The 25,812-nt window shown below is 51.7% G+C and overlaps 1 protein-coding gene across 1 annotated transcript; it reads right to left on the bottom strand.

The window, feature by feature from the left end:
* Positions 1–6,532: 6,532 nt before the first annotated feature.
* On the bottom strand, positions 6,533–25,322 carry MIS18A (MIS18 kinetochore protein A). The gene is made up of 5 exons (XM_075593892.1): positions 25,092–25,322; positions 24,455–24,521; positions 11,159–11,281; positions 9,828–9,924; positions 6,533–7,513 (listed from the first exon to the last, which is right to left on the bottom strand). The coding sequence occupies exons 1-5, from the start codon at positions 25,282–25,284 to the stop codon at positions 7,433–7,435; spliced, it is 561 nt and encodes a 186-aa protein (XP_075450007.1). The 5' UTR covers positions 25,285–25,322; the 3' UTR covers positions 6,533–7,432.
* Positions 25,323–25,812: the final 490 nt, after the last annotated feature.

Below are 25,812 nucleotides of genomic sequence, written 5' to 3'. Positions count from 1 at the left end.
TCTTGAGCCCAGTAGCAATGTATGCTTTACATGTGCCATGCGTAAATAAAGAATTTGATGTGTTTTTTCTTTCCGGGCATGTCAGCGAGCAGGGATTGCTAGGGCATGAATTTCAAGGGGGGTTTTGTGGAGGAATTGTTGTCAGAATGTGCCTAGGTAGATGGGGTCGGTTCAGCTGAAAATGTACCCTGGAATCATGCCTGATTCTCGGATACATGTAGGCACATTGTCTCGGCAATATCACCCCTTGAAAACACTTGCTCGACTCACCGCTAGGGTTCCCTGCTTCAGCATAACCCAGAAAGGTAAATGCGGCAAAGGGATGAAAAGTGTCCCTGTAACTAAAAGGGGTCCCTAGGTTAAGGGGGATACCCCCGTTAATGCCCAAGTAGCCCAGAATCTGTATTAGGTTCTTGGGTACTCCAACCTTATCTATGGTTGTGAGGGGACTTTCAGAGTCCAGTATAAGTCCAGTAGATAGTGTGTGGGGCATTCAGGCTCATAGAAATAAAAGTATACTTTTCTATTCTATTCCCCACATACAGGGCTTAGGGGTGTATTAAAGTCTATTTTATTAATACATTCAAATGTACTGTTGTGTACTGTAATGAGCTGGTACTTTCGGAACCGATGTTTAGACAGACTGTCAGGGCTACCAAGTTGGTGCCAGTAAGTCTGCTAGACATCGGAGTTCAAAGTAACCAGAGGATGCCAGAGGTGTGAAAGCCATTTGGGTGGCAGGGAAGGGGTCAAGTACCCAAGTCCGGAGGACAATGGCAGTCGTCCGGGATGCCATTTGTTCTGCCAGACTTAGTGGAGCCTGACCCAGCCGGTGGCATGAGATAGCCAGGGACGGAGGTGGCAATCTTGAACATGTCCCTTGGCAATTTCAGATTTCCCGCTGACCCGGCTTTCTATACCGGCTTGCCTCTGATTGGCTACTGAGAAAGTTCCCACGCGATGATTGGCTGCTGAATTTCATGAATGAAACTCCAAATACTATAAGAAACGTCTGAGCCAATCAGGTTTGAGATTATTAGCGATAGAAGTGCGGACGGGCTTTTCAAAGACGCTCTTGAGTGAATAGCAGAGCAACTGGCATCAATTTCAAGCCTGAAAGGTCTGCCCGCCAGAGACTAAGTCCCGTTTTTAGCGCCCAAGTTCTAATAATCGAACGTAGCGGTCGCAGCTGGGATTTTATGCCGATTTCGGTTACAGAGAATCAGTGGTAGCTCCCGGTCAAAAGAGTCCAAGTTCTCAGAAGAGAAGGGAGCGGTGGTGTGTAGAACTTCATGACGATTTGGGAACCAGGAGATTCCGGGCTAAGTCCCGGTCTGGGTAAAACTCTTATTTAACATTCCCTGCACCTAGGATAGTCCAGTTTTCGACCCCCAGTAAGTGTGCTTTTCGTCTGTATTTTGTGTTTCATTGTGTGTATGCGAATTTATGCTGAATAAATTACAATTTATTTCATTACCTTGTTTTGCTCAATGAATGATCCTGGTTAAAAGGTGTAAATTGCCTGGTCTCCGTGACATCGCGTACACCAGGGTATTCCTTATATAGGCCGCATCCATAATCCCGCGATGCAGGGCCTCCAACACAATCCCCTCTCGCCTTACTTCCGCTAGCACCGCACGGCCGTTCCACCCGACCAGGGGAATCCTCCGCTGCGGCTCCGTCAGCGTCGCTGGTTCTCTTCTCCACACACTAAGGGGGCAGGTCCCTCACTACGGCCAGCCCTACAACACTCCACTATGGTGAAGGGGAAACGGGTCTGGCCTAGTCCAGGGGGCTTGACTAGCTCCCTGGACACTACCCCTCCCTTCGCAAGCTCCATCAGGACTGAGCACGCCGCCTCCAGTCCGCGGAGGAAATCCTAAACTGCCAGGACCTCCTCTTCTGGCAGCGCCAACCACAAGATGGCCGTTGCCTTACCCATAGTCCATATGTATGTGGCTGCACCAACCACAACTTGGCCGACGCAACTCACGCAAACCAGTGATCCAGTGAGGAGGCTACATGTGGGTTTTTTTTTTAAATAAATCAGTTCTGTACTATGAGAAAATACTTGTAGCATTTAAAAAAAAAAATTAAATGTAAAGACATTTTTTTATGTATTCTACTATAACTAGCATTTTTGTTTCTATAGCAACCATATACGTCACATCCCCTTTCTCTTCTAGAACAGGCTCTGGCACATCCCTTTTGCTCTCTCTCCAGCAATGCACAAATTGTATCTAGTGCCTGCCTGGTCACATGATCTTCAACACAGAACTTTGCATCTTGGGTACTCTTCTGCAGCACTGACAATGATTAAGTGAACCCCTGAACCAAATCTTTGCCGATCGATCACAGGAGAACGTATCAATCGGCAACATAGCTAATCACTTGTTAGTGTGCAGATTGTATTGATGCACACATTGAACTGCTTGAACTTGAACTGCTGCTTTAAATCAGATACCGTGTTAGTCAAACCATTTCCTTTTTAATGTTTATTTTTACATCAACTTAATGTATTTTTAATGAAATTGCCATTCTTTTAAAATTACCATGTTTCATACATATTCACGAATGGATAGAATATCTTTTGATTTATTTTTATCTTATATTAATTACAGTTTTTAATAATTTGATTTATTTGCTGCTAGTTTTTCCTAAAACTTTTGACCGTTCAAATAGCTCCAATTAGCTTTTCCTTTAATTTCAGCAATGTAATAAGAGTGGGGTCTGTTTGATTTTATGCATACAGTATAATGTTCCAATGTATGGATTTATGTAAGTGCGTATTCGGGCATTATTAATGATCTTTTCTTATTCTTAGAAGCCCAGTAACTGTCAATTTTGTATATTTGTATATTCTTGTATTTAGTTTATTGTTAATTCTGTATTGCAGGTGTCATGACGACTGTGTATGCTGTATCAAGTCATTTAAGTATCCGCGCGTCGTGACATCAATCGCACCACACAGACTGTAACACTCAAAATAGCCCGAGGAGGCTGAATGAAACGCGTAGGGAGTGACCTGAGGGTGTTTAAAGCATCCCTGTATGTTCTTGTCACGGCCGGTCTGTTCGGAGGAGAGCTCGCGCCCTGTGCTTCCGCAACCAAGAGAGCACTCCGCTTCTGACCCTGGATGCTCCCAACGCTTCCTTTACATCTGTTTGCGAGTGTATTACTTTTCAACTTTTATTGTGTATAAAGGAATACTGCACTATATTTGCTTTTTCGTTTTATGTATGTTTTATGTACTCCCCGCCCCCTTTATTCTGGATAATTGCTGAAGGTGCCAAGACTCATCCCAAAGTTGGTTACTTTAAACCCCACTGCCTGATCATCTCGCACAACACCTGAGTGAGTTCGCTAAACACCCGTCTTTTCGGCTGTTTTTATTCCATAACCCCTTGGAGACCATTTGCGTTTTGGATCCTGTTTCTGTCCCAATCTCTTGCCAGAAAAGATGAGACATTGTGTATGGTGACCTACACATTACTCCTCCTGGTTTTATTTCCAGAGGCAATAACTTTTCTGGCGCAAACATTTTTTTTTTCAATTCAACTTAGTGTACTGTCATTTGGTTTCCTTAACGATTCAGTCATCATTAAAGTAACGGTTTCCTTGTTTCGAAGAAGGAAAGAAAGAAAAAAACCTCTATTTACTAATGTCTCCGGGTCCAAAAATAGGGCAAAAAACAAAGCAATATTCAAAGAAAAGGAATCCCATTGGAAGCAGTGGGAGGATTTCCTGTGATAGATCTTGTGCGGTGCTTTTTGCACAGACTTTGCCCCAGTTTTGCAGCCGGGAGACTTTGCAATTCAATATTATCCACTGCTGAGGTTTATGTTTCACAAACCGATGGCGTCATAATGATTATACAAAACGAGGGACCACGCTGTAACCACCATTAACCTGGGGCTCCGAGGACTGAAAAGTAAAGACATTTGCTTACCATGAAAATTTTAAAAGGCATTAAAAATAAAAAAGACGTTTATTAAACCGGTGTGTTGAACTCCTACTTCTCTTTGGTCCTAAGTGGGACTGTCCCTTCAAATTGAGACAATATTAATTTTCCAATTATTTTTTTTGATATGAGTACTTTTGATCAGGTCTCATGAATTTTCATAATCTAGGTTTTCAACTTTGATTGAAAATGAAGCGAAACCACTGTCTGAAATAGATTTTAGAGGCAAACGGCAGGAGGGAGACAGGTCGATAGTTAGAAAGACAGGTAGGGTCAAGCTTGCTGTTTTTGAGTGATGGTATAACTGTTGCATGTTTGAAGGAGGAGGGAAAGGTACCCGAGTAGAGGGAGGAGTTAAAAATGTGTGTGAGCGTAGGGATTATAGTAGGAGCAAGAGGTTTTAGGAGATGGGAGGGAATGGGGTCAAGAGAGCAAGTGGTAGAGGGAGAAGAGGAGAGCAACAGTGACATCCTCCTCTGTGACAGCAGAAAAAGAGTCAAGGAAGGCAGGAGGAGAGTTAGGAAGCGGTGTAGGTTGGGAGGAGGAAACAGAGGGGATGTCCTGACGTATGGTTTCCACCTTTAACTTAAAATAGTCAGCAAAGTCCTGAGGTGAGATGGAGGAAGAAGAAGAGGCAGCCAAGGGTTGTCTGAATAGTGAGTCAGACAGAAGAGTCTTCGTGGGTTAGACTTGTGCGTGTCGTCATTTACACAGTGCGCTTATCCCCATTGTTTGTACTTAACCTTGTATTGTCATTTTGTACAGTGACCGGTACAGTGTTGGCGCTATATCAATAAAATGATACACATCTTATGTACAATTAAAGCTTGGCATCATTTGGTAAGTTTGGGTCAAAGTTTTATCAGCAGTAATGGTCCTGGAGAAATGTCAATTCTTTGTAGCTTGATACTTCCTAAGAATGAACAAAAGGGTAAAGAAAAGCTCCCTATATGCCGCACAAGAGGACACCTATACCTATGTTAAAACTTACTATTTATTAATAAACCATTAAAATAAATTTATTGCAGCAAAAATGTGAACCAAAGTGATTAAAATAATTAAATTAAAAACGGAGAGGTTAACTGTGTGCCTAATTCAAACTTACAGTGTAGACCGGGAACCACTATTATCAAAGTATCCAACAACTATATAATTATACTAGAGGTGATAGTGATTCCTATACAATTTGCTGTCGTTTGAAAACTACTCCTGAATGATGTGTAAAGGGTGTAACCTGACCTGATGTATGCGCTCAAAATAGATTATGTTGAGCCAGGTAGATGCGATTTAGGTCAGATATACGTACACATTTGTGCCAGACCGTCAGGATCAAAGTTTAGTGAGCCTGTGGGTCTGTCATGGTGAACAGTAACAGATTTCTCAAGATCACAAGGTATGTGTCTTGTACTTTGAACCATACAAATAAGGAGTAGTCAGAGTGTTGTGCTTCCTAATGAAGTCTCCGAAACACTCTGAATGAAAGAAGGCAGCAGACCTCTCCGATATTGCCAGCGAACTAGGTGGTAGCGCTTGGCCTGCCCTACATGTTTCACCTGTAGTGGTTTCATCGGCTTTTAATCACTTTGGTTCACATTATTGCTGCAATAAATTTATTTTAATGGTTTATTAATAAATAGTAAGTTTTAACATAGGTATAGGTGTCCTCTTGTGCGGCATATAGGGAGCTTTTCTTTACCCTTTTGTTCAACATTAACCCCTTCCCCGCCAGCACCACCTCCGCACTTTATTGCAGTTTTTGTTCCTATATTTCACAGGTTACACCATTTAGTTTTCCCTCCTTTCACATTGGTATAGTGCAAGGTGCACACTCTATGACCTTTTAGGTCATTTCACCCCCCTTTTGATACTTCCTAAGGCATTATAGTTTGTCAGATTAAATCAGGGCTGCGCAAACATTTATCCCTGCGCCCCTGCCTCTTGTCCTCCGGTGCTCGCGCCCCCCCCCCCCCCCACCTTCGCTGTGTAACATCAAATGACGCATGGGGTCGTGACCCCTATGGCACCACGTGTGACGTCACGATGCATGACCCAGCTGCGTCATTTGACGCTGGGTTGCCATGGAGATGCTTCCAGACACTGGCTAAGGCCAGGTAAGTTTAGGTTCCAGAGGCCTCACCCGATCCCCCGGTATTTAATTTTAATGTCTTGGGGAAGAGCGCAGGTCCTCTGCAACCGCCCACGCCCCTCCCTCCCACCAGAAAAATGTCACGCGCCCCCCCAGTTTGCGCATTGCTGGATTAAGTAAGTGCACAGTTCTTTTGAAACCTTGCATTTCCCACTTCAAATGTACGGTACCACTGACACAGAACACCAAGAAGAAACCTACGAGGTTTTGAAAACGCTGCACACTGTCAGTTATGAAGAACCCTGAAAGAAATCATATTTAGGCCTTAACGAGGGGTATGAAATAAATATGAATATAAAGAGCACACTGAAATACTCCCGAAAATCCCCAAAAGCTTGTTACTATTTAAACCAATTTAATGGCGCCCTCTGCTGAGAAATGTCAGCGTTGCACTTTTAAACAAAGATTTATTACACACAGAAATCAACTATTTTCAGGTTTATTCAAATTATACCTGTGTTGGTTAGACATCATAAAAAAACTGAAAATATGTGATGGAGAGAGGGAGGGGGGTTTATTTAACAGAACAGTTGTATATGTAAATATGTACATCTTATAAACACGTGGAAGCAACAACATGAATAACGTCACAGTGAATCAAAACCAGCGAGACGCTGGGGTCCGAATTCTTCATGATAACATTACCGCTGGAAACACTAAAAACTCCTTTTTGATCATATTAAAAGTTTTTTTTTTTTTGAAGCCTTGACAATCAGAAAAAAGTTTAAACAAAAGAAGTGCTAATTCCATATTAAGCAAAAACATGATATTCACATGCGCTCCCTAATCACAACACGACTACAGTAATCTGGTTCCTAAAACACAGATGTACCGTTTATCTGATGGAGATTGGAGAAAATCATTTATTCATCAATTGGTTAGTATCCAAGATACCAGACGGCTCAGAGGGACTGTGAGGCAGCTGTCTATGGCTTTCTCCAGCCAAATTGGTCTGGCATCAACAGAAAACCATATCTTGTTTGCACTAGTTGTGCATTGATTATAAAAAAAAAGCAGGAAGCTGCACAACTTTAGGAGCTCAAACTGTTGTCGGTGAGACATAATAGCTACTGGTACCCAACAGATCTCATGATGCTTAAGGTTGATTGTGTACAGGTCAGCAATATGGTCCACAAAGTTGACAAGACGTTTTCCGCTTATCCCTCGGACTCTTTCTTTCATCTGCATCATAAAAACAACCACTTATAACAAAACCCGGTTACAGCTGCTTTATCGTTCTGTCAAAGGCAGAGGCACTAGGATTCCTGACGGTGACAAGTCAGTTCTCTCGGACGTCTTCAGAAATTCCATTCGCAGCATATTATTCAGCCTTTACCATGGAAAGAGGAAACTTTTGCTTCGATGGACGCAACTTTGGACTCCAATGCGCTTAAAACAGCGTTTGTCTATAAAAAAAAAAAAAAAAAATTTTAAAAAAAGATTAAAAAAAAAAGATTCATACATATAAAGCGTGTGTATTTACATTCCAGAAATCATTAATAGGATTGCAAATGGTAAATGACTTTTTTTTTCTTCTCAAATTGAAATATGCATGGCGCATTCAGAGCCAGTAGCATTGAGGTGCCAAACACCTTAGCTACTGCAGGACTATGTGATCTCTAGGGCAGCCATCATATGGGCCCGAGTCACGCTTTCACTGAAGGAACTGAACAGGCGCCCTGCTCTTCCCTTCCGAACATGGCCCTTTCAGAGAGCAGCCCTACACATGAGCAAACGTGGCATCATGGCAAGTACACTTCACATGGGCGAACAGAGGGCTTATGCACCAAATAATCATTTAATAGGAAAATTTCTTTTTGGCCAATTTCTGAAAGTACAAACTTCATCTCATATGAAAAAAACGACATATTTTTAAACATATACAATTTTTCTGAAGATTGTACCCGGGAATAGAATGTATCAACCGAGTAGTAAAACCATGTCTGGAATTGCATTTAAATATACAGGAAAAGTTATTCCCCTGACCCCCATTATTTACAAAGTCACATTCATTATTGAAATCCAGTGCTAGAAAAAAACACGTTAATCTCGACTAGTAAAGGGGCTAGTATTGTATAAATGCAGAGTTTTTTTTTGTTTTGCTTTTCAATTACCTGATAACAAAAGAGGGAACCACCGCAACTATCTAAATGTAAATGTGTCGGTGCTCCCTAGGTAAGTGCATATAACAACAGACCGGAGAGAAAGAACCTAGTAAGGGCACTCTTAACACACAGGTGGTATGGTGAACACTTTAAAACATACACTTTATTCAAATAATTTTAAAATAATGGGTGATAAAATAAGAATTAAACGTTATGAGCCTTCATATGAACAATGAATGTGGTGTTCTGGATCAATGAATGCTGACTGCAAATATTCTCTATTAATGTATGTTGCAGTTTGGACCACTGAGTATGGTGAGTCACTGTCCAGATGAACCAAAGCACCCTAAATGTCACTGTTGTAACAGTACGTGCCAGTATAAACAAACCCTAATACGCAGAATATACAGCACTCTAGCATACAAAAGGTACCCTAGCCAGGTCTGCCAAAAAACAGTGAGGTAGTGTGACTGGCTGAATGAATGGGATCCTGGCTAATAATATATCTAGTACAAAGCTAGGAATACTGTAGATAGATGATAGAATATAGGGTTTGTATATAATCAGCTCAATATCACTGGCTATGAATATAACCCTATGAGAAGTGATTATGAGTCTAGGGAGCAAAGCAATAAGTCCCTAACCACAATGTGGGTATAACATACTAGGCTCACATACATAGTAACAACGGGAGGGCTGACTCAGATCAGGTAGGTATAAAGTCTGTTCAGCGTCTCTCAGGTAGGTGGTGTGTATGATAACCAATCTATCTATAAGGTGGTAAACAGTACTGACCCAACACCAACTCTGTTGTCAGAGTTGATCTGTAAAGGATCAGTACTCAGAGAGAGGTAGGAGATAAATACATGGTAATGCTGAAATAAATAAACAGCTTCCTGCTACCGTGTGACAGCAGGGAGAAGGGTATCGTGGTTCGTGTGGGCTCCCTATAGATCATCCAATCGCAGGGAAGCACCTAATTTGAAAAATAGCGCGCTGCAGTTGTTGACGAACACTGCCGTCAGCTGACTCGTGTGTGAAGGAGTCCTGCGCGTGCACCCATCTGCCGATGCGCGCGTTTCGCGCAGCCGCTTCCTCAAGGCAGTACAAGGGGGGGAGACACACACCAAAGGGTGTGCAGCTAAATAGCCCTGCGTTCATGCAAATTTCTATCCAGAGCACTAAGTCCCACCTCCTGGATATGACATCACGGCTCATTGACTGAACAGTCAGTGAGTCTGCCAGGAGGGGGAGCTACCCACAATGTTTACACAGGAGTGCCTAGGGGATAGTGCTCAAAACCCTGTTAAAGCATACAGTGATGCTGGTTAGGCACAAATAGGCACTAAGGACTGGATAAGTCCTGAGTTAGGGGTTGTGGGTAAGTGCTGTTAGTGTAGTGTATGGTAGTGCTAGGGTGATCATAACTATGTATCTTAATAAAATTATGATATTAATTCAGACATGGATCCTAGAACTAAACCCAAGCCCAAGACAGGAGGTCAGGTGAGAGGCTGGAAGTCAAGTTAACAGGATGGATAGTATAGGGGTAGTGAGGACCATTAAAGTTTGTTCAAATGAATGGAGAGTACATGAACCCTTCATTTTCAATTACCTGCTCTAGTTCCTCTTCAAAAGCTGCGCGAGCATCAAGTGTGACAGGCTCTTCAAACTCAGATACAGCTTGTTTATTTGCAGATCCAAGGGTGTAACTGAAAAGCAGACAGCCTCAAATTATTTCACATCACCAACACAACCTGACAGCTGCTTGCGATTGCAGACTGCTTGATGGATTGAATCGTGGTGGTTTTCTCCATTTACACACCAGCCCCCAAAGCTCTACAGTTAAGGAAAAAAGAGAGAAGACTGTTTGATGTTGGTTCGGGCTTAGCGTGCTAGCAGTTATCTTAACTGCCCAAAGGAACATTTTACCCCTCCCAACCCCCACCCCCAAAATATGTCATCCATGGTCCCTCAGCATCTGGGGGCAACATTCCCAGATATTTTTTTTTTCATACCAAAGTCTTTAAAAAAAAAAGAAGGCAGCTTTCTGTATATTCAACACACTTACTGTAACATGTTAACATTTTAAGAGCAAAAAATATATAATAAGAGAAATATTAATCCTTAATATTGGAAAACTCTGGTAGTATACACGGTTGTAACATGGTCACAAATGCTGAAAATAGCGTACTATTGTTCATCACGGCAGACAATCTAGAGCGAAAAAGGTGGGCAACTCCAGTCCTCGAGGTCCACCAACAGGTCTGGTTGTATGGATATTACTGCTTCAGCACAGGTGGCTCAGTCTCTGACAGCCACCTGTGCTGAATCAGGGATATCCTTACAACCAGACCTGTTGGTGGACCTTGAGGACTGGTGTTGCCAACCCCTGGTCTATAACAGGGGTGCACAATCTTTTGTATGTCTTTATTTATATAGCGCCATTAATGTACACTTTTCCTCCTACCTGCTCTCATCCTCTGCTCTCGCACCCCCCACCCTGCTCGGCTCCAGCGTCAAATGACACCGCAGGGTTATGTGACGTCACGTGACCCCGGATTACCCTGAAGATGCGTCGCTGGAAGCCAAGGTAAGTTTGTTACTTACAGAGGCCTGGCGCGGTCCCTCGGAATTTAATTTAAATGCCTTGGGGGAGAGTGCAGGACCTCTGTAGCCGCCGCGCCTCCCCCCCCCACAGAAAATCTCACGCCCCCCAGTTTGCGCACCCTTGGTCTACAACAAGGATGGTCACTGCCAAGGCCCGTGATTTTTATAGCAAGACTGCTGGCCCATTTGCGGGGACAGCTTTATACCATAGGCTTCCAAAAATGGCCTCCATTAATATCCAAACAGGATTTCTCAAACCACCGTTACATTTCGTAAATGCGTTTGCTCAAATTAAATTGCTGCACGCCCCTTTCCATTTGAGTTTCTCTCGCTTACCTGTCCACAGCATCAATGTTAAAGCAGAATAAATCCCGTTTGAAGTCGAGGTGCCTCGGAGTACACTTGTAGATTTTCCCAACTGTTGTGGAGCAGCCAGTGCACAGCACCTTCTCAATTGTGCTGATACATAGGAGAAAATGTATAAAAAAAAAACACAAGAAATAAGAAAATCATCCCGAGTCGAGGACTAGTACAAGGTCATCCCACTGGTATAACTCTGCAGCAGTAATGCTTTTTATTTATTTAACTTTTCAAAGTAGTTTTATCCATTACTTATTAGCCTAAAAAAAACTCTATGGAGCAGTCCAGCGCTGTGCAGAACACCAGATCCCGCTTAACTAGTGGCTTGAACGGGAGTCAAAGCCTGATCTAGTGCCCTAATCCGTACCAGTGCTTGATGAACCTGCTACTATATATTAACTATCATTTGAAAAGCGAATATATTATAGTCCTAAAGAATAAAAAAAACAAATGTTACAAATGGAAGTTACATGGCTGGATTTTTTCAGTTTATAGTAAATGTAATATATTATTGTTTTTTTGTAGAGTGCCAACATATTTCAAGACGCTGTACAATGGGGGTACAGAGTGATATAAATGACAAACAGTTACATACCAAATAAGGACAAACCAGCACAAATAGGTACAGGGATGAGGGCCCTCCCTGCTTGTGAGAATGTACGATGCAATTTATGTTCTAAAGCAAGCACTATTTTTTGTTTATCGGCTTTGTTAATAGTTACAAATCTTATCCAACCACGTTACAAACGTATCTTTTTATTTACAAAATAAAGTCTCGTAAAGCTGCAGACCAAGCAATATCCTACGTGTGGTTTTTTTCATAAATCAGTTCTGTACTATGAGAAAATACTTGTAGCATTTATTTTTATTTTAAACAAGTCTCAATCACATTTTGAATGTATTATAATCTAACAAGCATTTTTTTGTTTCTATAGCAACCTTTTGCAAAGTCACATCCCCTTCCGAAACGGGCTCTGGCACACCCCTTTTTGAGCCCTGCCCTCTCTGACCGTATAGCGCTCTACCATCTTTGGGATGCCTTGTGGAAAAGCTACAAAGTAACTGGCACTACTAAAGATCTTAACTACAGATGCCTGCGGAATATGTGCACAAGGCAAACAAGGAACACAAAAACATAATATTACCTTGACAAATCTTCATCAGAATGTCAAATCCAGCTAACTTCTGGAAGGTTATCAACAATATATTCCAGCCTTCTAGCCATCAGCAACCATATACTGTATCATTAAGGAGGATATTACCACCCACTGACATTGCAAATGCATTCAATGAATACTTTGTGGGGTGTGCTACTAACTTATTAGCGAAACGCAACCCGGACTACAAACATGAACCTCATTCTGAGAGTACCCCTATAGCCCCACCCTCTTCCAACACTTTTCAATTTGTCCCAGTATGCGAAGAGGAGATTACACAAGCGCGCCTCAAATTAAAACGAAGCAGCCAATGTGGACCTGACTTACTGCAATCTAAGTTCCTACGACTTGGTGCCCCAGCCATTGCCAAACCGCTTGCTTCCCTAATCGACTCTATTCTGTCTGCAGGCCATATCCCCAAGACCTGGTAAGCTGCCAGAGTTGTCCCAATCTTCAAAAGTGGGGACAAAAACACTGTCTCAAACTGCAGGCCAATCGCTCTTCTCTCAATACTATCCAAAGTCATGGAAAAATGTGTTCACTCCAAATTAAGCAATTACTAAAACCAAGACAAATTTCCCTAGCCAATTCCAATCTGGGGCGAAAGCCAAACACTCCACGGTAACTACACTCCAAAAGTTTGAAAGCGATCCAGTGTGGAATGGAACTGGGACAACTCACTGGTGCAATATTCCTAGATTTTGCAAATGCTTTTGATACTGTTGATCATGTTATCTTGCTTAATAAACTCCAGTTCCCTGGAATAGGGAAGCATGCTTTAAATTGGTTTCATTCCTACCTATCAGGTAGATCCCAACATGTGTCCATCTCAGGCTCTAAACTCCAACCCCTTGGCTATCACCTGTGGTGTCCCGCAAGGCTCTGTTCTGGGGCCCCTACTCGTCTCAGTGTTCATCAATGATCTTCCCACAGCTTTTAAGGGAGTCTAAATACACATGTATGCAGATGACACAATCCTATATGCACACAGCCATAGCCTCTCCGACCTTGAACACATACTTTGAGACTTGAAAACTGGATTTCCCAAAACAAATTGTTTCTAAACACTGACAAGACTGTAATAATGGTATTTCTAACCAAGGTTAAATGTCTAAAGCTTCCAATAAAGGAGCTACAGATCAGAACCAACGCTAATACTATCCTAGCCCGTTACTAGTTTAAAATATTTGGGCATATGGTTTTACTCCCAAACTCACCTTGGCAAACTTGATACCCTCTACAACAGGGTTTCCCAAACTTTTTTCCCGTGACCCGGTTATTTTTGAACTTTTCCTTCGTGACCCACTAAAAAAAATTATCGCCTATACTGGCCTATAGGGCCTGCACAGTCACACACACAGCCACTGATACACCCAGACACACACACAGCCACTGATACACACACACAGCCACTGACACACACACACAGCCACTGACACACACACACTGATACACACACAGCCACTGATACACACACACGCAGCCACTGACACACACACACACGCAGCCACACAGAGACACTGCAACACACACACACACTGCTACACACACACACACAGACAGTGCTACACACACACACAGACAGACACTGATACACACACACACACACACACACACACACACACACACACACACACACACACACACTGACCAGACACTGATAGACACACACACACACACACACACACAGCCACTGATACACACACACAGACACTCATACAGATACACACACACACACGCTCTCCCCTATACGCACACAGACACAAACAGTGAATTACAGGCAATGACGGATGTGAGTGACTGGAGGGGGGGGGGGGGGGCAGGGACTGAGTGGGTGGGAGGAGGGGGGGACTGGGTGGGAGGGGGGACTGGGACTGGGTGGGAGGGGGGACTGGGACTGGGTGGGAGGGGGGACTGGGACTGGGTGGGAGGGGGGACTGGGACTGGGGACTGGGAGGGGGGACTGGGAGGGGGGACTGGGAGGGGGGACTGGGAGGGGGGACTGGGAGGGGGGACTGGGAGGGGGGACTGGGAGGGTGGGAGGGGGGACTGGGTGGGTGACAGTGACTGGGTGGGTGGGTGACAGTGACTGGGTGGGTGGGTGACAGTGACCTTGGGTGACAGTGACTGGGTGGGTGGGTGACAGTGACTGGGTGGGTGACAGTGACTGGGTGGGTGGGTGGGTGACAGTGACTGGGTGGGTGGTTGACAGTGACTGGGTGGGTGGGTGGGTGGTTGACAGTGACTGGGTGGGTGGGTGGGTGGTTGACAGTGACTGGGTGGGTGGGTGGTTGACAGTGACTTGACAGTGACTGGGTGGGTGACAGTGACTGGGTGGGTGGGTGGGTGACAGTGACTGGGTGGGTGACAGTGGGTGGGTGGGTGGGTGACAGTGACTGGGTGGGTGGGTGGGTGACAGTGACTGGGTGGGTGGGTGACAGTGACTGGGTGGGTGGGTGGTTGACAGTGACTGGGTGGGTGGGTGGGTGGTTGACAGTGACTGGGTGGGTGGGTGGGTGGTTGACAGTGACTGGGTGGGTGGGTGGGTGGTTGACAGTGACTGGGTGGGTGGGTGGGTGGTTGACAGTGACTGGGTGGGTGACAGTGACTGGGTGGGTGGGTGGGTGACAGTGACTGGGTGGGTGACAGTGACTGGGTGGGTGGGTGGGTGACAGTGACTGGGTGGGTGACAGTGGGTGGGTGGGTGGGTGGGTGACAGTGACTGGGTGGGTGGGTGACAGTGACTGGGTGGGTGGGTGGGTGGGTGACAGTGACTGGGTGGGTGGGTGGGTGACAGTGACTGGGTTGACAGTGACTGGGTGGGTGGGTGGGTGACAGTGACTGGGTGGGTGGGTGGGTGGGTGGGTGACAGTGACTGGGTGGGTGGGTGGGTGACAGTGACCGGGTGGGTGGGTGGGTGACAGTGACTGTGTGGGTGGGTGACAGTGACTGGGTTTGACAGTGACTGGGTGGGTGACAGTGACTGGGTGGGTGGGTGGGTGACAGTGACTGGGTGGGTGGGTGACAGTGACTGGGTGGGTGGGTGGGTGGGTGACAGTGACTGGGTGGGTGGGTGGGTGACAGTGACTGGGTTTGACAGTGACTGGGTGGGTGACAGTGACTGGGTGGGTGGGTGACAGTGACTGGGTGGGTGGGTGGGTGACAGTGACTGGGTGGGTGGGTGGGTGACAGTGACTGGGTGGGTGGGTGGGTGACAGTGACTGGGTGGGTGGGTGACAGTGACTGGGTGGGTGGGTGACAGTGACTGGGTGGGTGGGTGGGTGACAGTGACTGGGTGGGTGGGTGACAGTGACTGGGTGGGTGACAGTGACTGGGTGGGTGGGTGGGTGACAGTGACTGGGTGGGTGACAGTGGGTGGGTGGGTGGGTGGGTGACAGTGACTGGGTGGGTGGGTGACAGTGACTGGGTGGGTGGGTGGGTGACAGTGACTGGGTGGGTGGGTGGTTGACAGTGACTGGGTGGGTGGGTGGGTGGTTGACAGTGACTGGGTGGGTGGGTGGGTGGTTGACAGTGACTGGGTGGGTGGGTGGGTGGTTGACAGTGACTGGGTGGGTGACAGTGACTGGGTGGGTGGGTGGGTGACAGTGACTGGGTGGGTGACAGTGACTGGGTGGGTGGGTGACAGTGACTGGGTGGGTGACAGTGGGTGGGTGGGTGACAGTGACTGGGTGGGTGGGTGACAGTGACTGGGTGGGTGGGTGGGTGGGTGACAGTGACTGGGTGGGTGGGTGGGTGACAGTGACTGGGTTGACAGTGACTGGGTGGGTGGGTGGGTGACAGTGACTGGGTGGGTGGGTGGGTGACAGTGACTGGGTGGGTGGGTGGGTGGGTGACAGTGACTGGGTGGGTGGGTGGGTGACAGTGACTGGGTGGGTGGGTGACAGTGACTGGGTTTGACAGTGACTGGGTGGGTGACAGTGACTGGGTGGGTGGGTGGGTGACAGTGACTGGGTGGGTGGGTGACAGTGACTGGGTGGGTGACAGTGACTGGGTGGGTGGGTGGGTGGGTGACAGTGACTGGGTTTGACAGTGACTGGGTGGGTGACAGTGACTGGGTGGGTGGGTGACAGTGACTGGGTGGGTGGGTGACAGTGACTGGGTGGGTGGGTGACAGTGACTGGGTGGGTGACAGTGACTGGGTGGGTGGGTGGGTGACAGTGACTGGGTGGGTGACAGTGACTGGGTGGGTGGGTGACAGTGACTGGGTGGGTGACAGTGACTGGGTGGGTGGGTGGGTGACAGTGACTGGGTGGGTGACAGTGACTGGGTGGGTGGGTGGGTGACAGTGACTGGGTGGGTGACAGTGACTGGGTGGGTGGGTGACAGTGACTGGGTGGGTGACAGTGACTGGGTGGGTGACAGTGACTGGGTGGGTGACAGTGACTGGGTGGGTGGGTGGGTGACAGTGACTGGGTGGGTGACAGTGACTGGGTGGGTGACAGTGACTGGGTGGGTGACAGTGACTGGGTGGGTGACAGTGACTGGGTGGGTGGGTGGGTGACAGTGACTGGGTGGGTGACAGTGACTGGGTGGGTGACAGTGACTGGGTGGGTGGGTGGGTGACAGTGACTGGGTGGGTGACAGTGACTGGGTGGGTGGGTGGGTGACAGTGACTGGGTGGGTGACAGTGACTGGGTGGGTGGGTGGGTGACAGTGACTGGGTGGGTGGGTGACAGTGACTGGGTGGGTGACAGTGACTGGGTGGGTGGGTGACAGTGACTGGGTGGGTGGGTGGGTGACAGTGACAGGGTGGGTGGGTGGGTGACAGTGACTGGGTGGGTGGGTGACAGTGACTGGGTGGGTGACAGTGACTGGGTGGGTGGGTGGGTGACAGTGACTGGGTGGGTGGGTGACAGTGACTGGGTGGGTGGGTGACTGACAGTGACTGGGTGGGTGGGTGGGTGACTGACAGTGACTGGGTGGGTGGGTGGGTGGGTGACAGTGACTGGGTGGGTGGGTGGGTGACAGTGACTGGGTGGGTGGGTGGGTGACAGCGACTGGGTGGGTGGGTGGGTGACAGCGACTGGGTGGGTGACAGCGACTGGGTGGGTGACAGCGACTGGGTGGGTGGGTGGGTGACAGCGACTGGGTGGGTGGGTGGGTGACAGCGACTGGGTGGGTGGGTGGGTGACAGCGACTGGGTGGGTGGGTGGGTGACAGCGACTGGGTGGGTGGGTGGGTGACAGCGACTGGGTGGGTGGGTGGGTGACAGCGACTGGGTGGGTGGGTGGGTGACAGCGACTGGGTGGGTGGGTGGGTGACAGCGACTGGGTGGGTGGGTGGGTGACAGCGACTGGGTGGGTGGGTGGGTGACAGCGACTGGGTGGGTGGGTGGGTGACAGCGACTGGGTGGGTGGGTGGGTGACAGCGACTGGGTGGGTGGGTGGGTGACAGCGACTGGGTGGGTGGGTGGGTGACAGCGACTGGGTGGGTGGGTGACAGCGACTGGGTGGGTGGGTGGGTGGGTGACAGCGACTGGGTGGGTGGGTGGGTGACAGCGACTGGGTGGGTGGGTGGGTGACAGCGACTGGGTGGGTGGGTTGGGTGACAGCGACTGGGTGGGTGGGTGGGTGACAGCGACTGGGTGGGTGACAGCGACTGGGTGGGTGGGTGGGTGACAGCGACTGGGTGGGTGGGTGGGTGACAGCGACTGGGTGGGTGGGTGGGTGACAGCGACTGGGTGGGTGGGTGGGTGACAGCGACTGGGTGGGTGGGTGGGTGACAGCGACTGGGTGGGTGGGTGGGTGACAGCGACTGGGTGGGTGGGTGGGTGACAGCGACTGGGTGGGTGGGTGGGTGACAGCGACTGGGTGGGTGGGTGGGTGACAGCGACTGGGTGGGTGGGTGGGTGACAGCGACAGGGTGGGTGGGTGACAGCGTGGGTGGGTGACAGCGACAGGGTGGGTGGGTGACAGCGACAGGGTGGGTGGGTGACAGCGACAGGGTGGGTGGGTGACAGCGACAGGGTGGGTGGGTGACAGCGACAGGGTGGGTGGGTGACAGCGACAGGGTGGGTGGGTGACAGCGACAGGGTGGGTGGGTGACAGCGACAGGGTGGGTGGGTGACAGCGACAGGGTGGGTGGGTGACAGCGACAGGGTGGGTGGGTGACAGCGACAGGGTGGGTGGGTGACAGCGACAGGGTGGGTGGGTGACAGCGACAGGGTGGGTGGGTGACAGCGACAGGGTGGGTGGGTGACAGCGACAGGGTGGGTGGGTGACAGCGACAGGGTGGGTGGGTGACAGCGACAGGGTGGGTGGGTGACAGCGACAGGGTGGGTGGGTGACAGCGACAGGGTGGGTGGGTGACAGCGACAGGGTGGGTGGGTGACAGCGACAGGGTGGGTGGGTGACAGCGACAGGGTGGGTGGGTGACAGCGACAGGGTGGGTGGGTGACAGCGACAGGGTGGGTGGGTGACAGCGACAGGGTGGGTGGGTGACAGCGACAGGGTGGGTGGGTGACAGCGACAGGGTGGGTGGGTGACAGCGACAGGGTGGGTGGGTGACAGCGACAGGGTGGGTGGGTGACAGCGACAGGGTGGGTGGGTGACAGCGACAGGGTGGGTGGGTGACAGCGACAGGGTGGGTGGGTGACAGCGACAGGGTGGGTGGGTGACAGCGACAGGGTGGGTGGGTGACAGCGACAGGGTGGGTGGGTGACAGCGACAGGGTGGGTGGGTGACAGCGACAGGGTGGGTGGGTGACAGCGACAGGGTGGGTGGGTGACAGCGACAGGGTGGGTGGGTGACAGCGACAGGGTGGGTGGGTGACAGCGACAGGGTGGGTGGGTGACAGCGACAGGGTGGGTGGGTGACAGCGACAGGGTGGGTGGGTGACAGCGACAGGGTGGGTGGGTGACAGCGACAGGGTGGGTGGGTGACAGCGACAGGGTGGGTGGGTGACAGCGACAGGGTGGGTGGGTGACAGCGACAGGGTGGGTGGGTGACAGCGACAGGGTGGGTGGGTGACAGCGACAGGGTGGGTGGGTGACAGCGACAGGGTGGGTGGGTGACAGCGACAGGGTGGGTGGGTGACAGCGACAGGGTGGGTGGGTGACAGCGACAGGGTGGGTGGGTGACAGCGACAGGGTGGGTGGGTGACAGCGACAGGGTGGGTGGGTGACAGCGACAGGGTGGGTGGGTGACAGCGACAGGGTGGGTGGGTGACAGCGACAGGGTGGGTGGGTGACAGCGACAGGGTGGGTGGGTGACAGCGACAGGGTGGGTGGGTGACAGCGACAGGGTGGGTGGGTGACAGCGACAGGGTGGGTGGGTGACAGCGACAGGGTGGGTGGGTGACAGCGACAGGGTGGGTGGGTGACAGCGACAGGGTGGGTGGGTGACAGCGACAGGGTGGGTGGGTGACAGCGACAGGGTGGGTGGGTGACAGCGACAGGGTGGGTGGGTGACAGCGACAGGGTGGGTGGGTGACAGCGACAGGGTGGGTGGGTGACAGCGACAGGGTGGGTGGGTGACAGCGACAGGGTGGGTGGGTGACAGCGACAGGGTGGGTGGGTGACAGCGACAGGGTGGGTGGGTGACAGCGACAGGGTGGGTGGGTGACAGCGACAGGGTGGGTGGGTGACAGCGACAGGGTGGGTGGGTGACAGCGACAGGGTGGGTGGGTGACAGCGACAGGGTGGGTGGGTGACAGCGACAGGGTGGGTGGGTGACAGCGACAGGGTGGGTGGGTGACAGCGACAGGGTGGGTGGGTGACAGCGACAGGGTGGGTGGGTGACAGCGACAGGGTGGGTGGGTGACAGCGACAGGGTGGGTGGGTGACAGCGACAGGGTGGGTGGGTGACAGCGACAGGGTGGGTGGGTGACAGCGACAGGGTGGGTGGGTGACAGCGACAGGGTGGGTGGGTGACAGCGACAGGGTGGGTGGGTGACAGCGACAGGGTGGGTGGGTGACAGCGACAGGGTGGGTGGGTGACAGCGACAGGGTGGGTGGGTGACAGCGACAGGGTGGGTGGGTGACAGCGACAGGGTGGGTGGGTGACAGCGACAGGGTGGGTGGGTGACAGCGACAGGGTGGGTGGGTGACAGCGACAGGGTGGGTGGGTGACAGCGACAGGGTGGGTGGGTGACAGCGACAGGGTGGGTGGGTGACAGCGACAGGGTGGGTGGGTGACAGCGACAGGGTGGGTGGGTGACAGCGACAGGGTGGGTGGGTGACAGCGACAGGGTGGGTGGGTGACAGCGACAGGGTGGGTGGGTGACAGCGACAGGGTGGGTGGGTGACAGCGACAGGGTGGGTGGGTGACAGCGACAGGGTGGGTGGGTGACAGCGACAGGGTGGGTGGGTGACAGCGACAGGGTGGGTGGGTGACAGCGACAGGGTGGGTGGGTGACAGCGACAGGGTGGGTGGGTGACAGCGACAGGGTGGGTGGGTGACAGCGACAGGGTGGGTGGGTGACAGCGACAGGGTGGGTGGGTGACAGCGACAGGGTGGGTGGGTGACAGCGACAGGGTGGGTGGGTGACAGCGACAGGGTGGGTGGGTGACAGCGACAGGGTGGGTGGGTGACAGCGACAGGGTGGGTGGGTGACAGCGACAGGGTGGGTGGGTGACAGCGACAGGGTGGGTGGGTGACAGCGACAGGGTGGGTGGGTGACAGCGACAGGGTGGGTGGGTGACAGCGACAGGGTGGGTGGGTGACAGCGACAGGGTGGGTGGGTGACAGCGACAGGGTGGGTGGGTGACAGCGACAGGGTGGGTGGGTGACAGCGACAGGGTGGGTGGGTGACAGCGACAGGGTGGGTGGGTGACAGCGACAGGGTGGGTGGGTGACAGCGACAGGGTGGGTGGGTGACAGCGACAGGGTGGGTGGGTGACAGCGACAGGGTGGGTGGGTGACAGCGACAGGGTGGGTGGGTGACAGCGACAGGGTGGGTGGGTGACAGCGACAGGGTGGGTGGGTGACAGCGACAGGGTGGGTGGGTGACAGCGACAGGGTGGGTGGGTGACAGCGACAGGGTGGGTGGGTGACAGCGACAGGGTGGGTGGGTGACAGCGACAGGGTGGGTGGGTGACAGCGACAGGGTGGGTGGGTGACAGCGACAGGGTGGGTGGGTGACAGCGACAGGGTGGGTGGGTGACAGCGACAGGGTGGGTGGGTGACAGCGACAGGGTGGGTGGGTGACAGCGACAGGGTGGGTGGGTGACAGCGACAGGGTGGGTGGGTGACAGCGACAGGGTGGGTGGGTGACAGCGACAGGGTGGGTGGGTGACAGCGACAGGGTGGGTGGGTGACAGCGACAGGGTGGGTGGGTGACAGCGACAGGGTGGGTGGGTGACAGCGACAGGGTGGGTGGGTGACAGCGACAGGGTGGGTGGGTGACAGCGACAGGGTGGGTGGGTGACAGCGACAGGGTGGGTGGGTGACAGCGACAGGGTGGGTGGGTGACAGCGACAGGGTGGGTGGGTGACAGCGACAGGGTGGGTGGGTGACAGCGACAGGGTGGGTGGGTGACAGCGACAGGGTGGGTGGGTGACAGCGACAGGGTGGGTGGGTGACAGCGACAGGGTGGGTGGGTGACAGCGACAGGGTGGGTGGGTGACAGCGACAGGGTGGGTGGGTGACAGCGACAGGGTGGGTGGGTGACAGCGACAGGGTGGGTGGGTGACAGCGACAGGGTGGGTGGGTGACAGCGACAGGGTGGGTGGGTGACAGCGACAGGGTGGGTGGGTGACAGCGACAGGGTGGGTGGGTGACAGCGACAGGGTGGGTGGGTGACAGCGACAGGGTGGGTGGGTGACAGCGACAGGGTGGGTGGCAGCGACAGGGTGGGTGGGTGACAGCGACAGGGTGGGTGGGTGACAGCGACAGGGTGGGTGGGTGACAGCGACAGGGTGGGTGGGTGACAGCGACAGGGTGGGTGGGTGACAGCGACAGGGTGGGTGGGTGACAGCGACAGGGTGGGTGGGTGACAGCGACAGGGTGGGTGGGTGACAGCGACAGGGTGGGTGACAGCGACAGGGTGGGTGACAGCGACAGGGTGGGTGACAGCGACAGGGTGGGTGACAGCGACAGGGTGGGTGACAGCGACAGGGTGGGTGACAGCGACAGGGTGGGTGACAGCGACAGGGTGGGTGACAGCGACAGGGTGGGTGACAGCGACAGGGTGGGTGACAGCGACAGGGTGGGTGACAGCGACAGGGTGGGTGACAGCGACAGGGTGGGTGACAGCGACAGGGTGGGTGACAGCGACAGGGTGGGTGACAGCGACAGGGTGGGTGACAGCGACAGGGTGGGTGACAGCGACAGGGTGGGTGACAGCGACAGGGTGGGTGACAGCGACAGGGTGGGTGACAGCGACAGGGTGGGTGACAGCGACAGGGTGGGTGACAGCGACAGGGTGGGTGACAGCGACAGGGTGGGTGACAGCGACAGGGTGGGTGACAGCGACAGGGTGGGTGACAGCGACAGGGTGGGTGACAGCGACAGGGTGGGTGACAGCGACAGGGTGGGTGACAGCGACAGGGTGGGTGACAGCGACAGGGTGGGTGACAGCGACAGGGTGGGTGACAGCGACAGGGTGGGTGACAGCGACAGGGTGGGTGACAGCGACAGGGTGGGTGACAGCGACAGGGTGGGTGACAGCGACAGGGTGGGTGACAGCGACAGGGTGGGTGACAGCGACAGGGTGGGTGACAGCGACAGGGTGGGTGACAGCGACAGGGTGGGTGACAGCGACAGGGTGGGTGACAGCGACAGGGTGGGTGACAGCGACAGGGTGGGTGACAGCGACAGGGTGGGTGACAGCGACAGGGTGGGTGACAGCGACAGGGTGGGTGACAGCGACAGGGTGGGTGACAGCGACAGGGTGGGTGACAGCGACAGGGTGGGTGACAGCGACAGGGTGGGGTGACTTACCTTGCCGCCGGACGCTTTCCCCTGCTGGCCCCGATATCCCCTGCTGCCCGGGACGGGAGGTGGGCTTGGGGGCACGGGAGGTGGGCTCGGGAGGGGGTGCCACGGGAGGTGGGCTCGGGAGGGTGTGCCACGGGAGGTGAGCTCTGGAAGCGGGTCGCAGAGGAGCTGGTACTTCCTCCTCCGTCCCATGTTGGGAGCGGGGGGGGGGGGGGGAGGGAGCGGGCCCTGCTTGCCCTGCGCATGCGCGCGGAACCGCGGGACGAATCGCTGCCATTTTTTTTAACTAGAGCTGGGGTGGGAGGAGACACCGCGCGGCCAGCCTCGCTGCGACCCGGCAATTTTGGTGCCGTGGCCCGGTGCCGGGTCGCGACCCACCATTTGGGAAACGCTGCTCTACAACTTAATATGCTGCTTTGTCCTCCAATGCAATTACAACACACATCAGTGCGAAATGCTCAAAGAACTAGATCGGTCATCACTTGAGTCTAGACGCAAAGTTTATCTCTCCTGTCTTGCCTTCAAATACTTTCTGAACAAGCTCCTCGCCCCCTACCACATGCAGCACTTATCTGAGATGACTCCAAAAGACTGTTCATAGTCCAAAGGTACAACAAAGTATCCAGCCGCTCCTCCTCTTACCGTGCACCCCACAACTGGAAGTCTACCGGAGACTCTCACAGCCTCCACCAGTCTAAGTTCTTTCAAAACTAAAGCTGTCTCACATTTTAATCTGGTCTGTAACTGTTATATACGCCTATAATATATATTATCTTTAACTGTGCATGCAATGTCTTGTATATAATGTACTGTATAAACCTTTCACTCATTGTAACTATGTATTTGTAACCATATATTTGTCATTATAACTCTGTGCTCGGGACATACCTGAAAACGAGAGATAACCCAATGTATTACTTCCTGGTAAAACATTTAATAATTAAATAAATCTCTAGCAGTGCACCAATTGTATCTAGTGACTGTCTGGTCACATGATCTTTCCCAAAGAACTTTGCATCTTTGGTCCTCTTCTGCTGCACTGACAGACTTTTAGTGACACTCCCCCCCCCCCAAGCAGAATCTTTGCCGATCAATCAGCAACTTTGCTAATAACTTATCATTGTGTGGATTGCATTGATGTATATATTTAAAGAAGAAAAAAAAGGCAGTTTGGACTGCTGCTGCTTTAAATGCAATGCACAACTTTCTAGACTTACCAGCCGTAGTCATTTGGAATTTTTGAAAGTATCTGCGCACTCTCCACAGAAACATACGTAGAGACCGCTAGAGGTAAATGGGATTACAAGGTTACAATTAATTTGTATACTATAGTTTGTAAAGTAGAATGTAAATACATATATTCTTATACAGACGCGAGGGCCCTGTGAGAGATGTAGATGGACTCAGGCGCCTATTTACTAAGTCACTGGGAGACACCTTAGAGCCCTTTGCCCGAATCAGCTGTAAGGTATCCTCCAGCGCTGCAAAGTGCCTTTTGGCTGAAGACTGTTTAGTAAATCTTTCCCTCTATGTTTTCATGTTTACTGTGCTCCTTGCAATAGATCATTTTGCTGCTGGTTGTCCAGTCTATTTCTGGTTTCAAACTGCAGCCAGCAACTATATTTGACTGAAGTGTCCAAATTAGAGGCCCATAAACGGGTTGCCCAACTTGAGTCCAGCTGCTTAATGCAACAGATGAGGTGGTGTCTTCTTATACTTCGTCCCCCTCTTCCACCGTTCGTCCTTCTCATTTCTTTACACTCCCCCTCTCACCCCTGCATCCTCCCTCAACCCACACACCCCTATATCCCCCTCTCACCCCGCAATCCCCCTCGCATCCTTACTCTCTCCTACCCTTCAGCATTATGGTTTGATCCTCCATATCGCTACCCATCCACCCGTACGTGTCCCCCAACGGCCTCTTGCAGTTGCTGCACAAAAACACCACGGGCGGCTGCTCTTCCTCCTCCGCTGCCATCCCCGCCTCGCCCCCAAGGCTGGAGTCCAGCGTGACCGTAGCAGCATCCTCCACTCCCGCCATCTCCATTGAAACGCAGGGCGGAAGTGACGTCAACCAACAACTACCACAACCACTGAGACTTCAAAATGGATGGAGCGCCCCCCAGTGAGAGTTGTCTATCCCACTTCCGCGTCTTGGAGGAGTCCTCGGCTGTCACGTGATTCATACTGCTTTTTGTACCCACAAAAATAATTTTGCCTTTAATGCATTTCAGGTCTGTGGCAACACAAGGTTTCGGTCATTCTTTATCTGTACATGTATTTGTTGATTTATTATATAACATTTAATCATCTGAAAGCAAGATATTTATACCCAATAGGCATAGAGGAATGTCCAACCACACTTTGTTGTACAGCAAAGCGAAAATCGCCGGGAAAGCGGCGATTTTCGGCATCTGTGCATTTGCAGACCAGCAATTCCCCCTTCTAGCTTTTGCACATGCGCAACCTCCGTTCTGTGCAAGCGTGACCACTATTCTGCACATGCGCGACCTCTGCAACCCCCATTCTGCGCATGTGCAGACATGGCGGCCCCCTTCCTGGTACCGCTGTATGA

This window comes from Ascaphus truei, chromosome 3 (assembly GCF_040206685.1).
Source record: "Ascaphus truei isolate aAscTru1 chromosome 3, aAscTru1.hap1, whole genome shotgun sequence".
NCBI classification, from domain to species: domain Eukaryota; kingdom Metazoa; phylum Chordata; class Amphibia; order Anura; family Ascaphidae; genus Ascaphus; species Ascaphus truei.
This window is presented reverse-complemented; position numbering and strand designations above follow the sequence as displayed.

Bases quoted from the DNA above. Each gene is read 5' to 3' on its own strand.
- MIS18A (XM_075593892.1), bottom strand. From the start codon at position 25,284: ATGGAGATGGCGGGAGTGGAGGATGCTGCTACGGTCACGCTGGACTCC. The intron at 11,282-24,454 runs GTAAGTCTAGAA...CCTATGTATCAG, and splicing joins ATTCCAAATGACTACGGCTG to CACAATTGAGAAGGTGCTGT. The intron at 7,514-9,827 runs GTAATTGAAAAT...TTTTTTTTATAG, and splicing joins TTGAAGAGGAACTAGAGCAG to ACAAACGCTGTTTTAAGCGC.